Here is a 12,504-nt window from a genome sequence, read left to right as displayed (position 1 = left end):
TACATGGACTTCGTCTGTGCCGGCGCTACTGACACACGCGCGGCACCCCTTTAGAGCGCTTCCCAGTCAGTTCCAACACCAAAAACACCAGTAAAACCATGGACCTATTATACTATATCTTTATGAGTAAAACACAAAACCCGGCCACTCCCAACAAAAAAAAAAAACACTCCAAAAAGGCAGAGCAGGCCAGCAAATGCCAACACAGACAAAGTCCTAGAGTAAAGTTATAACTATACTTATCTCTATGTTACTATTACACTGACCTTTTAAACAATAAGTGAATGATAGGAATGGATAGGAATCATAAAGATATTATAATAGGTCCATGATAGGAATGATACGACAAAGTAGTTTTATGGCATTCTAATTCCGACCACAGATTCCTACAATGGTAGTATCAAAGAGTATGTAAACACTACGTTGGCAGTATCTTCACAGGATTACATAAAAAACATATCTATGCATAAAAATCTTTACTTGAAAGTGTTCAGTTTAAGATATTAGTCAAAATAATGAGTTTGTCATGAGTTACTCACAAATTAGTCGATATTATAACTAATTTCTTAAACTGGACCCTTTCAAGTAAAGATTTGATATAAACCTGTGAGGATGATACTGCCATTGGCGCAATTAAAATGCCATAAGCCTATGTTATCCTATTAGTTTACGAATTGCGAAAAACCAATTTAAATTTGAATTTCGCGGGCAGAACCCGTCTCATGCCCCTTAATGTTCCACGAGTCAGTCATCCCAAATTGTGAAGATTATCGAATAATCTTTGCATAGCAATTTAAGACTACATAGGCAGGTACCTACCTTTTCTTTTGTATTGTAAATTGTTTAGGAATCTCTAGGAACACCTAATTTCACAAAATATACCATATTTATGTACCTTATTAGGCTAATAAAATCTAAAATTCCCAGCTACTAACGAACCGGACTTTGAGCCTATCCATTTACTCTTTCTATCCTATCTGTCGCGCCTTTGAGCCCGATTTAGTCAGAATATCAGATTGATTTGTTGATACCCATTGAGAAGTTTCAATATCCATCTCCAAAACTCCCTATTTTCACTAAAACATGAGACCTTAGTATATTTATTCGGCAATGGAGTAAAAAATAGTTCATGTTTATAAATTTTGTATTTTTAAAAATATTGTACAGTGCTTATATGATTCCAATCTTATTGGCAACATCTAACGCATCGTAGTCTCTTGCGAGTCTTACATACGCCTTCTTCTTGCCATCAGGTCTGAAACAGAAGTAGTTTTTTTTTTTTCAGAAAAAATTTTCATAATGATTTGTAAAAATAATTTGTTATCCTTTAATATTGTCAGAGGTGTGTTGATTTTATTTCATCCTCATTCAAAGAGATTCCCACAAAACATATCATCATTTTAGTTTCTCACAGTAACTGTACTAGAGCTATTAATACAACTATGCAGTTTTTAACTATCATGAGTGTAAAACTATAGTAAAGCTATTTTATTAGGTCACATTTAAAACAGTTTGACAACCTCCCTGGTGCAGTAGTTTTGTAGGTCTCTGGCTTGATTCCCAGCAGAGGCAAATTGGAAATTTATTTACAGAATAATATTATTTATTAATTATTATCTATAGTCTTATGTGGCAGGGAGCTTTGGACGTAGTTAACATGCTAGATACAAAGCCCTGCAAACATCAAAAATATAATTAGTGAACTTCGGTTATTTTTTATTCTCTCCACATAATGAAAACTCTATACATAGTACAAAAAAATACTCAGTCCTTTGAGTTTCCATTACAGAGAGTTAACACTATTGTCCGCTATGTTTAAAAATATTTATATGTAATACATAATATTTCAAAAGTGGCCTACTAAAATGGCTTTACTATAGTTTAGATTAATAGTTTCTAGTTATTAACAGTAAGTTATCTATTTCTTCATTTAATTAATAGTATCTAAAAATTTCAGCAGCATTCTATACCTGATAAGTGTGTTCACTTTAGCAACATTGATGTCATATAGCTTCTTGACAGCAGCTTTGATGTGGTGCTTGTTAGAGCTCGTGTGTACAATGAATACCAAGGTATTGTTGTCCTCAATCTTCTTCATTGCAGCTTCAGAGGTCAAGGGGAATTTAATGATGTTGTATGCATCCATACTGTAAACAAATATAATTAAAGAAATAAAACAAGTTATTTGAAAATAACCACCCTTTCTTAATAAAAAATCTTCAGAAATTTGCTTATTTTTATGGTTCCGTATCTCAAAAGGAAAAACGGAACCCTTATAGGATCACTTCATTGTCTGTCTGTCTGTCCGTCATGTCTGTCAAGAAACCTATAGGGTTCTTCCCGTTGACCTAGAATCATGAAATTAGGCAGGTAGGTAGGTCTTATAGCACAAGTACAGGAATAAATCTGAAAAGCGTGAATTTGTGCTTACATCATTAAAAACAAAATTAAAACATGTTTCAATTTTCAAAGTAAGATACCAAGTGGGGTATCATATGAAAGGGCCCTCCCTGTACATCCTAAAACAGATTTTAATTTCTTTAAATGTATAATTGTATAATACATTTCTTTAAATGTATTTGATTTATCGTGCAAAATGTTGGAAAAATACCAGAGTATGGAACCCTCAGTGCGTAACTCTGACTCGCACTTGACCGGTTTTTTTATTCTAAATTCAAGCCAGCACTCATAATAGCCCAAGTCTGACAGGGTTTTAATGGGCACATATAGTGGGCGCCAAATAAGTAGTCAAAGTTGAACACAATAACTGCACATTATACATAAACAACTAAGCTGAGCTTGGGTATAATAATTTAATCCTTAGTCTATAACCTGTGTAAACCACCAAGTTGCAACTTCAGATTGGATTACTTGTTTAATTGTTGATGTTTGATGTCACCAAGGCTTAAAAGTGTTTGAAACAATACTGAAGAGTGAAGAAATTTGGAAAAAATTAATCAATGAACACTCACCGATTTCTCTTGGGTAGAGATTTCCTGGGGTATTTAGGATTTCTTGGAGGCTCAAATGTTTTGGGCCTACGGAAGTGCACAGATGTGCGAATCTTACGTACACGCTTTCCATGCTCTCCTTTAACAACCTGAAACAAAGTGATCAACATTAAATAGTGTAATAATAATTCACAAAAGTAGTATCAGTAATTCAGTAAATTAAAGTTTATAATATTTTAAATTTTATAATTGTTTTTCATATTAAGTACTAAGTTATAGTCACACTTGAACTGAAAATCTTGGGTTATGATTTTCTTGTTTAAGTAGCAGTGTAGAATTTCCTATCATGTATCTTTAGATTTAAAAATGCTAAGAGCAATACACACTTAATCAAATATTATACTGATATCTCACCTTCCTTTGAGTTTTAAGTGCCTTAACTACTGGTTTTACAACTTTCTTTTGTCCCTTGATTCCTGTCTTCTTGGGTTTGGGTGCAATTTTCAATTTGGCTGCTGCTGGTTTTGGTTTAGTTGGTTTAGATGCAGCGGCTGCCTTTTTAACCGATGGCTTGGCACTAGACTTAGCTTTCAAAGCAGCTGCTTTAGCAGAGCCAGGCTTGGCAGTGGGTGCAGCAGTTGGTTTCTTTTCAGCAGGTTTGGCTGCTGGTGCTGAGGCTGCTTTGGCTGGTGCTGGCTTGGGCGCTGGCGTCGTCTTAGGTGCGGCAGCAGCAGCTGCTTTAGGAGCAGGAGCGGGAGTTTTAGCAGACGCTGGTTTTGGTGCACTCGTACTACTCGCAGATGCAGCTTTTGGAGCCGCGGCGGGTGTTTTAGCAGTTGGAGGTTTTTTCTCTGCGGGCTTAGTCCCAGAGGACCCTAGAAATAAAATTTAATGTTATTCCCTTCACAAATATCACCAAATCGAAGGCTTCAAATCCAGGTACATACCTAATATAGATCACAGACAGCAAGAAAAGGACAAGGTGAGATATGAAGAACTGGAACCTAAATTCCTAACCTCAATAACAATGTTTAGTTTTCATATTGAAATTTTAAAATAAATACGCAAACATTTACAAAATTACAATGAAATAAACAAAATAGGTAAGACTAAATTATAATATCAATTAGAATACAACAAAATTAAAGTTTTTTTTATTTGGGTATAAATACCGCGTGGCTTAACAAAATGTCCAACAAAAGCAACTATTCAAGTATTATCCGAGGCGAATATATAAATTAGATTATTAGTACGTTGCTGCACTACATTAAAATACAAGATGTATATTTATTCAACACTTCTGCTATTGAAAACATTATAACATACCTGATTTTTCGGGTTGCTTCTTGGGAGGCATCTTGACAAAAAGATGGAGATCACAGAGAATGGGATAGTGTTCAGTGTTGCCAAGTCTTAAAATTTCACTTTACATTTTCCATCCTTGGTTTTTTTTCGACTGGCTTTACGGCTCTAGATTCCCACCGTAGATTATGTACTATACTATTCCCATCGTCCCAAAGGTGGATGGATCATTGAGCGCTACAAGTCCAGTATTATAATAAGGTATTTACAATTAGATATACCCATGATTCCTGAATAATTTGCAATACAAAAGAAAAGATCGAGTGGCCGTAGATTTTTTTAAAATCATACTTTTGTGCTACCTATATACCAAATTATACCTACCCCATAGTTTTGGTTACCTAACTTTCTGAATGGAACATTTTTAGGGTTCCGTACCCGAAGAGTACCAACGGTACCCTATTAGTTACTAACCCTCCGCTTTTCATCCGTCAGTCTGTCTGTGGACTGTATCTCGTGAACTGTAGGTAATAGGTAGAGAACTGAAATTTTCACAGAATGTGTACATACCTACCTATTTATAATGTCGATAAACTCGCTAAAACAACAATATAAATAGTAAATATTTTAAAATGGCCGCCATGAAAATTAAAAAAAAAAAGCGGCCAAGTGCGAGTCAGACTCGCGTAACGAGGGTTCCGTAGGGTATTTGTCCGACATTTTGTACGATAAATCACAAACTATTATGCATAAAAATCTGTTTTAGAATGTAGGTACAGGTAAAGCCCTTTCATATGATACCCCAATTGGTATAGTGATCTTACTTTGAAAATTGAAACACATTTTAATTTTTTTAATGATGTAACTCCAAATTCACGGTTTTTGGATTTTTTCCTTTACTTGTGCTATAATAAGACCTACCTACTCGTACCTGCCAAATTTCATGATTCTAGGTCAACGGTAAGTACCCTTTAGGTGTTCGTGACAGACACGACGGACGGACAGACAGACAACAAAGTGAAGGATCACTAGGGTTCCGTTTTTCCTTATGAGGTACGGAACCCTTCACTATCGTAATTTCAAGGTTAGTAAGTATATAAGACGACACTTAAGTATCTTAAATACGAAGTAGGTAATGGACACAAGTCATAAATCGCTAATATTATTTCTTAGTTTTCTTCGACATTCACTGTCTTCCTCTCTTAACTCCGTTGTAACTTCTGAACAATTCTTTTCTGATGTCGGAACTCGGAATCCTGTGATCTGATTGAAAACTGTTTCCTACAAATGTTGCCGGAAAATGTATGGGTTAAAATTTTTGTACATGATTATACCTATAGTTCGTGACAGGTCGACATGGCAATCGAGGTGGGGACGCTCCGCATTACCCGCACAGGCGCCCGCGCTTTGCCGGGCGTCCTCCCTCCACAACCTGTCGCGAACTATACTTACTTTCTGTATCAGAGCTGCATATTTTGATCTAGTGAATTATGAAATCCTCTGGAGCAAATTGCTCGGCTCAGGGGTGCCTAAATCAGTGATAGAGGTTTGCCCAGATACTGGTACGGGGGTCAAACGAGTCATGTAAGGGGCGGGCGACCTCCGACTCCTAATAGTTACAGGGCTCGCCAGGGCGGTTTCTCGGACCTTTTTAACGTGTATTTCAACAGCTTGATGGCTCCACTTCTAACAATATTTTTTCTTCACGAAACGCCGTAATTTAAGTTGTCAAAATGTGAAGCAGTCTTTTATAATACAAGTCTAAAGTAAAAATTTATAACACCCCCCGACAAGTGAAGGTTACAGTAACTAGAAAAGAGCTGAAGGGTTTCAAACGACTGAACCGATTTTCTTGGATTATAGCTAAGAACACTCTCGATCAAGCCACCTTTCAAACAAAAACAACTAAATTAAAATCGGTTCATTAGTTTAGGAGCTACGATGCCACAGACAGATACACACATCAAACCTATAACACCCCTTTTTTTGGGTCGGGGGTTAAAAATTTTGAAATCCACTCAGTACTTTACCTATACTTGGTACATTAAAATACTTAATGGAATGCGGCGCTTTGTAAATAAATCTATACTAATAAATAAAATTGGAGTGTCTGTTTGTAATTTCGAAATAACTACCACATATTAAGGTCATATGGTTATTTGAACGATACCATAACTGAATCACACGTTTTTAAAATTTTTGTCTGTCTGTCTGTCTGTTTGAAAAGGCTAATCTTCGGAACGGCTGAACCGATTTTAACGGGATTTTCACATACAAGTAGAGGATTGACCAGGGCTAGGACCATAGGCTACTTTTTTAACCGACTTTCAAGAAGGGAGTTGTGTTTTTCTACCTATGTACACTGAAATCTCCGAGATTTCTGAACCGATTTGCGTCATTTCTTTTTTAATCGATAAAAAATTTGGATTCCAACTCTTCAATCCTGATGCTGCAGGGGATCTGACCAATCCACGCGGGCTAAGCTGCGGGCATCAGCTAGTATAAATAATATAATCGATACATAGACTACCTAGCTATTCTAGAGATCTAGGGGTGTGGGTTGTTTAAAAAGGAAGGATGAAGCGGATTTGACAAGGATGTACTTAGTTTAAAATCAAAATAATTTGTAGATTTACTTCTACCATGTAATGATAAAAGGAGTCATTTGAATTTAAAAAATCTCAAGATTACAAAGTACCTTGAACAAGTCAACTTTTATGAACTCAAAATGTCTATCAATTATCTACCTACCTACGTACTACTAATTCTATAACAATGCCTACCTACCTTGGATGAATAAACCTACCTAGGAGTACTATGCTACTTAGTCAATAGTAAAAATGGAATTAATTAAAATTAAATAAATAGAATAACAACGCCGTATATTATGTAGTTTGAACAATAACTATATTAAATAATATAATTTGTATGTCACTATACCTATACAATACCTGTCTATAGAATAAGATTTTTGAGAAAAGTTAATTCATCGGTGGTATTTGAAATTAAAGATTTTTTTTGTCGAATGTATTTTTAATCGATTTTGAATAAATAAAACTTGGAAGTTAATATTAAAAGTTTATACAAAAAATAAGTTTCAAAATATTATTTAAGTATAAATAATAAAATCATAAGGCTAATTCCTTTCCAAAAAATCTCATCCTGTATACAGACAAACTATTTATTACTAGTAAATACGTTACGTAGGTACATATACGACAAAAGTATACATAATATTATTTCACGCCACAAGTGATAATATTGAGGGTATCCGCTCAAAATTGCACATTTTTAGGGTTCCGTAGTCAACAAAGAACCCCCATGGGTCCGCGGCTTGGCTTAGAAACTAGAAAGGTGTAATTTGGCAATTTGGCATTTAAAAATATATTAATCACGCCGAAAAAGTTGTAAAATAAAATCTTAATTTTTTTAGGGTAACTTCCCATACACGTAAAGTGGGGAAGATTTGTTTCCCCTGGTCTGTTCTCATAGTGTGGGGTGTCGTTAGATAGGTAGGTTATGAATTTTGCGTGTGGAAACCATGCACGAGTAATAGTTGACCAACTTATAAAATGTACTTCGAGTTAGATGAAATTGTTAGTTGTGTAATACATCAAGCAGTGGCGCAGATTCTGTTGTCTTTCTCTAAACTCAATTTAGAGTATCTGCATCCTCCTCTTTCTAACCGACTTCCAAAAAGGAGGTGGTTCTCAAATTTTTTTTTAAATGTATGTAACTACACTGATTTTTTCGAGGTTTCTATACCGATTTGCAAAATTGTTTTTTTAATATTGCTAAAAAAGAACGAAACGTGAATTTTACATTTAAAGACTCAAAATTTTAGTGCACGCTACTGGCAGCTTTTGATTTTTTTAGTACTTCCAAACATAAAAGTATTTTTTTACATTTTTTTATTTATTTAGTAGTAGGGTAGGGTATGAGCTATGATTTTTTTTTCTTATAAAATTCGTACCTACATAAGACAAAAAAGTAAATATTGGTTGACAGGACAGACAGATGCGTGATCGTATTAAGGGTCCCAATTTTTTATACAACATACGGAACCCTAAAAAATTAATATTCGTTTACCTATGCGTTCACCTGACGAAGTTGAAATTTTGTGCAGTTGTTGTTGCACTTACGTGAAGGTTTCTGACATAGTATCATCAACGTACAATAGGTGGCAAGCGAGTCGCATTGCAACACATGCCGGATATTATGTCGTATTTAACATTTTAAACATGAAAATGTCTTCATCTATTACAGTACTACCATATAATTACCTTTACGCTGACGTACCGGCGCAGAAATCGTATTTAAATTTTTTTGAATGACGCGAAAATATCTCAGCCAATCATAGCACGCGTCAGTCTTGGGTCCGTTGTTGCGCATGCGCCATGTTTTGCACGCGCGAATCATAAGAGCATGATTCTTTGTTTCTTTTGTTAAGTCTTAATGTCAAGCAATAAGGTCTTTATTTCATGGGTGTACATTCGGTTTTAGTTGACGTTAGATTGAGCTTTTCAGCCCAAACGCATTATACCGATGCGGCTTATAATCTGGTAGTACTGTACCTACCTACTCAGATTGTAATGTACATTATTGTAACTAATAAGTATAATACAGAAAAATAAATTTGACAGCTAAAAATTATTTGTAAATTCATAACTATAATAAATCAAAAAGGCACTACTATTATGTACTCATAATAATTAAAACTAAAAATAATTCTTATATTAGTAATGTCCATTGTTTTCACTTGGAGAACGACTAGAACAAGTAGTTGTACGATGAAATGATCCTAAATTATTAAAAAGCGGTGTATTGAAATTTCTCTCAGCAAATCCCTGCACAGATGGTGTGGCTACATTTTGTGGTATTACATTGCTGGCAGTTTGGATGGGTCTTTTACCAATAATCAAGGGAAAACATTCATCAGAAATACATGAAAGTGCATTTTGTATCCTGTTTAAACGATTGGAACACTCTTCAAAATGATCAGTCAAGTATTTCAAATCTGGAACCAATGAACCAGGATTTTGATGAATTTTAAGAGACTTATCAATGACTTTTAACCCTTCCGCTGCAGTGGAAGTAATTTTTTCACCATTATAAAAGAACATTTCAATGTCTGTGCCATTTTCCATAAGTTGGCATTTGGCTAGTGAAGTGTAAATAGTAATTTTTGGTGTCTTCGCTTTCACAAGGTCTACAAACCTTGCAGCATAAAGGTATTTTTTCCAATGCTTTTGTGGTAAATTATGGTAAGAAAAAATTTCTTCAGGTTTAGGATTGTACTCCACACCTAACACTTTATCCTTTTCCTTATCTACTGAATGTATGATAATTTTCATACCATCTTTGGAGATTTTACAAATTTCTACAATTTTTTCTTCTCTGTCTTTACCTTTCCTCTTGATAAACTCTACAATAACCCCACATGGTTCAATTTTCAAAATGGCATTTCTTGTTCTATGAGATATAGTAGGCAATCTCTCAGCACAAAGAGGTGGTACACTCAACGAATTTGAAGTTGTTATACATGCTTTTGATAAGTTTTCTTTATCTTCAGATAAATTAGGAATATTACAATTCTTTTTTGTTGTACTCAAAATTTTTATGTTCTCAGGAAGACAAGCACTGTCACAAGGATTATCTTGTTTGTGAGCTACCATGTGCATTTTGTTTTGATTATTATCAAACAGTTTGAGATGTTCATTTCCAGTATGTACATAATCATTCTGTTGTCTAAGGTTGAATAAATTATAGGTGTTCTGTTCATAACATTTACTGGATGCAGCAGTCCCCTTGTTTAAATGATTAAGATCTATAAATAAAGCACTCTGAGTGTCACTTTTTTCATCTATTCTTGGCTTTTGGCTGTGTTGTGTGCTATGCAGAGTAGTCAGAAATCCAGAGTCTCGAGAGAAGTCCTGTTTTGGATTATTTGTAAAACAATTATTCAGGAAGGGATGTTCCAAAATACCCTTGAGTGTAATTCTTGTAGATGGATCTTTACATAAAAGTTTTTGTAATAAATCCTGGGCTTGTACAGACAATTCACCTGGTATTTTGTAATCTGCATTAATTACTTTATTGAGGGTAGTTTTAACATGTTTTGTGTGGAAGGGAGGACTACCTACTAACAATGTGTATAACATACAACCCAATCCCCAAACATCTGCAGGCAAGCCATGCAATTCTCTGGATGCTACCTCGGGTGATATGTAGTTAGGAGTGCCACACATAGTAACATGTTTCTCATCAGGCCCATTTAGCTGTGTTGCTAAACCAAAGTCTGCTATTTTAACATTTAGATCCTTGGTCAGTAACAAATTGTTTAGTGAAAGATCTCTGTGTATGATGTTATGGGTATGAAGGTATAAAACTCCACTAAATACTTGTCTAAAAATGTCAGCAGCAGCCTTCTCAGAAAGGCCACATGTACCTAATTTAAAGTGCTTAGCTAGTTCACCGTTGTGTGCTAATTCAAGCACTAAATATACATAATGTGCATCTTCAAAGAAGGTATATAATTCTAATATAGCGGGATGTTTCAAGCGTGAGTGAATGGTGACCTCTTGTCGCACTCTGCCTATCATGCCTGCATTGGCCATCAAAGCTTTGTCTATCATTTTGATAGCAACAAATAAACTTGTCTTCCGACATCTCGCTCGATACACATGAGCAAATCCACCTTTTCCTAGATGTTCTAATATTTCATAGTCTTCTATTTTTTCACCAAACATTTTTTGATTATAATATTTGCTTATAATAAATGAAATATCTTTTAAATACTCTTTTCAAGTACACTTTGTTTGCTCTTTCCATTATTTTTTCAAATACTGTAAACAAATTACATAATTTTAATTAAATAGAATTAAAAAATAGTAAAATTTTCCTATATCCTAATTATTTATCAAACCCACCTTATTCACAATCCACTTAGCATCGCAAATGCTTTTGTGTATTATTTCTTTCACTCTCTCTGGATCTGATTCAGATTTATGCTGTTTATAGCTCTGTCAATACAAAAGCATAGAAGATGAAGAACAAATATACAATTCCTGTATGTCTTCACTTTTCATACACTAGCACCAACAATAGTACACAACAGGTTGAAATGGCAATCAGGGAGGGCACGCACTGCAGACCCACCGCGCGAACCCGATGCGGGCAAGCACGGGTGTGTGCCCCCCCCCCCCCCCCCCGCCTCAAACACTGATTGCCATCTCAACCTGTCGCGGACTATAGTTGACCTACCTTGACTTCCCACACGGATTACATATTCCATAGACAAATGTGTACGTTATATAATTATATTATGATATATTAAGATACATAAACTTCCTTTCAAAATGTTCTTAATGATATCATTATCATTCAGAACATCTCACTGCAATTCAACCCAGTTGAATTGCAGTGAGATGTTTTTAAGCCTATTTGTTTTTGGGATAAAAACTATACTATCCTAACATAACTAGGAGTATAAAAGCTATATTCTATAAGTATGCCAAATCACATTCTTAAACCCGTTCAGTAAGTAGCTGGTGGATATGTGCTTCAATGTGATGCGCAACACTTCCTCCAATCAAAATTTCAAAATAATTTTATTTATTACTACAATTTAATTTAAGAATAGATTAGGGACTAAAGTAACATTACATTGCCATCATTATTAAAGTAATAAACTATTTACCTGTTTAATAGCGAATTTATAATGTTTACAAGCATCCGGTGGCAATTTCTCACACTGCCGTAATAAATATTTGTATAACTGCAAAGATGTCATTCCAATCTTGGTATCAACACTTATTTGTCTTACTAAACGATAAAACATTTATAAATCGCTGATAAAATGGACTTTCCTATATCCAGGGTCTTAAAATATTGTTTATTTTTTTATTTTTTAGATCATGATTGATCCGTAGACAGAATCACATCACGATTCATGGCATAACATTGACCACAGACAATGGTGCTCACACCACTATGACCTACCTCTAGTCTACTGTCTACACTCTATGCATGGCTATTTTATACAGCCTGGCTTATTAGGCTCCAATTACACGTCAGGTTTTTTTATCCTGTCTGATCGGGTCCGGCTACCTGAAGGCATTGGAGCCATACATTTGTTTGAAAGTACACGTCTGGTCGGGTAACTTGATCGCTCATCAGAGACGTAAGCTGCCGTCAGGTGTTTCAGGTTTTATTGCCGATCCGGTTGCCTGAAGGCGCGGTCTACATACTT

At 35.1% G+C, this 12,504-nt stretch overlaps 2 protein-coding genes across 4 annotated transcripts; both read right to left on the bottom strand.

The window, feature by feature from the left end:
- Window positions 1–1,126: 1,126 nt before the first annotated feature.
- LOC123879825 (60S ribosomal protein L23a) lies at window positions 1,127–4,420 on the bottom strand. The gene is made up of 5 exons (XM_045927720.1): window positions 4,278–4,420; window positions 3,366–3,826; window positions 2,973–3,100; window positions 1,971–2,147; window positions 1,127–1,255 (listed from the first exon to the last, which is right to left on the bottom strand). Exons 1-5 carry the CDS (start codon window positions 4,306–4,308, stop codon window positions 1,171–1,173), a joined length of 882 nt encoding a protein of 293 aa, XP_045783676.1. The 5' UTR covers window positions 4,309–4,420; the 3' UTR covers window positions 1,127–1,170.
- A 3,983-nt stretch (window positions 4,421–8,403) lies between these two features.
- LOC123879684 (LYR motif-containing protein 9) lies at window positions 8,404–12,235 on the bottom strand. Of its 3 annotated transcripts, none has more exons than XM_045927560.1 (3): window positions 11,953–12,235; window positions 11,183–11,275; window positions 8,404–11,098 (listed from the first exon to the last, which is right to left on the bottom strand). In XM_045927560.1, exon 3 carries the CDS (start codon window positions 11,000–11,002, stop codon window positions 8,990–8,992), a length of 2,013 nt encoding a protein of 670 aa, XP_045783516.1. In that variant the 5' UTR covers window positions 11,003–11,098; window positions 11,183–11,275; window positions 11,953–12,235; the 3' UTR covers window positions 8,404–8,989. The 3 variants fall into 3 exon arrangements, with proteins under 3 accessions (XP_045783516.1, XP_045783525.1, XP_045783534.1); XM_045927578.1 differs by having other exon boundaries at window positions 10,952–11,098; XM_045927569.1 differs by lacking the exon at window positions 11,183–11,275.
- Between the last annotated feature and the right edge of the window lie 269 nt (window positions 12,236–12,504).

This window comes from Maniola jurtina, chromosome 3 (genome assembly GCF_905333055.1).
Source record: "Maniola jurtina chromosome 3, ilManJurt1.1, whole genome shotgun sequence".
NCBI lineage: Eukaryota > Metazoa > Arthropoda > Insecta > Lepidoptera > Nymphalidae > Maniola > Maniola jurtina.
Note: the sequence above shows the minus strand (reverse complement) of the source record. Positions and strands in the feature narration are given on the sequence as shown.

What these genes read in the sequence shown, in the direction of transcription:
- LOC123879684 (XM_045927560.1), bottom strand. Translation starts at nt 11,002, where the DNA reads ATGTTTGGTGAAAAAATAGAAGACTATGAAATATTAGAACATCTAGGA.
- LOC123879825 (XM_045927720.1), bottom strand. Translation starts at nt 4,308, where the DNA reads ATGCCTCCCAAGAAGCAACCCGAAAAATCAG. An exon ending in GAAGCAACCCGAAAAATCAG is followed by an intron (nt 3,827 to 4,277) that starts GTATGTTATAAT and finishes TTTTATTTCTAG; the next exon opens with GGTCCTCTGGGACTAAGCCC. An exon ending in TCTCTACCCAAGAGAAATCG is followed by an intron (nt 2,148 to 2,972) that starts GTGAGTGTTCAT and finishes ATTTGTTTACAG; the next exon opens with TATGGATGCATACAACATCA.